The 1469-nt window shown below is 35.1% G+C and overlaps 1 protein-coding gene across 1 annotated transcript; it reads right to left on the minus strand.

Annotated features, from left to right (window-relative positions):
- Nucleotides 1–402: 402 nt before the first annotated feature.
- LOC120115732 (CTP synthase 2-like) lies at nucleotides 403–1040 on the minus strand. Its single transcript, XM_039136349.1, has 3 exons — nucleotides 858–1040; nucleotides 690–770; nucleotides 403–572 (listed from the first exon to the last, which is right to left on the minus strand). The coding sequence occupies exons 1-3, from the start codon at nucleotides 921–923 to the stop codon at nucleotides 465–467; spliced, it is 255 nt and encodes an 84-aa protein (XP_038992280.1). The 5' UTR covers nucleotides 924–1040; the 3' UTR covers nucleotides 403–464.
- Between the last annotated feature and the right edge of the window lie 429 nt (nucleotides 1041–1469).

Here is a 1469-nt window from a genome sequence, read left to right on the forward strand (position 1 = left end):
ATTTATTCGGCTCGGTTAATATTTAAAAAAAAGTTCGGTTGGATTAACGGTTAAAAGAAAAAAAGTTCGATTAATTCGGTTAATGATAATTCGATTCAGTCGGTCACCGTTTTAACCTAATGAACACCCGATGAGTCCTGGACATTTACGAAAATACATATAGTGAGCTTGACAGGCAAAGTTCAATGGATGATTTTTAGGTGTCACTTCATAAAATAAAAGAATAATCATAAGATATAAAACAAGCATAAGCAATCCAACATGCTAGAGAAGTGCCATTATCACAACCCAACAATTCTCTAACCATGTTTTCTGTACTTCAATGCAGATAACGGACTTCAAAAGTCGATTACCTAACATGTTATTCAGAATTAATCCAGGCAACCCTCCATGCTAATAGAGATAAAATAATCTAAATACTAAGCAATTATGCTGCAACCAATATAAACCCTTAATGCCAGATTTTATGGATAAGAACCGGAGAAAAGAGCAGAAGGTTTTCCTGGTCTGGACTTGAATTCAGGATGGAACTGAACACCAATAAAATATGGATGGCTTGGTAGTTCTACAATCTGTATAGTCAACAGACAATGCCCATAACAATCATGAACTAAATATAGAAGTAATGATCAGTGAAACTGTTGAGTGGAGTCTGGGTTTTCATATAGAGATGCTACATTGTAACTTACCTCCATCCTCCTACCAGTTTCATCCCTGCCAACAAACGAGAGACCAGCTGCTTCAAGTTTTGATATCATATCAGGATTGACCTACAAAGGACGAACGTCATTCTTAATAACTTAACATAAACTGTCACTGACAAATAGCATCTAATAGTCCCTTGGATAGTAGACTACCTCGTATCTATGCCGATGTCGTTCATCAACAAAGTTTGCATCACCATACCTAGAATAAACAACCATTAAGAAAATGAAATGCCGCTTAGAATATAACCCCTTAACAATTTCAAGAAGTTTGTAACATCATATATAGGAATTAAGCTTAGAGAGTCGTGTTCTTACAGCTTGGCATATTTGCAGTCAGGAACCTTGAAGTAAGTCCTCCTCGACCCCATACGTATTGTGTTGCAGAAGACGACTATCGAATAGAGCAAAATCACAACTGATAATTTGAGAAAATAAAAATGAAGATAAAAGAGACACAAAATTTACGTGGAAAACCCCTAAATAATATAGGGTAAAAACCACGGGCAACGATAGAAGAATTTCACTATGAGAAAATAGGAATTACAACTCCTCTCGATCTACCAAGGAGAAAACAATGATAATTTTCTCTTGATAAAAAGGAGAAAACAACTCTCAAGAAACTCTCTAAATTCTCTAGTATTGGAAGAAACCTAGAATGCTTTGGGATGATTTTGAAGCTAAATGAGCTAGGGTATTTATAGTTGAAGCTTAAGGACTAATTTGTAAATACCCTAAATTACAATGACTAAAATTGAGATTTTA

The sequence above is a fragment of the Hibiscus syriacus genome, unplaced genomic scaffold (assembly GCF_006381635.1).
Source record: "Hibiscus syriacus cultivar Baekdansim isolate YM2019G1 unplaced genomic scaffold, ASM638163v2 tig00110271_pilon, whole genome shotgun sequence".
NCBI lineage: Eukaryota > Viridiplantae > Streptophyta > Magnoliopsida > Malvales > Malvaceae > Hibiscus > Hibiscus syriacus.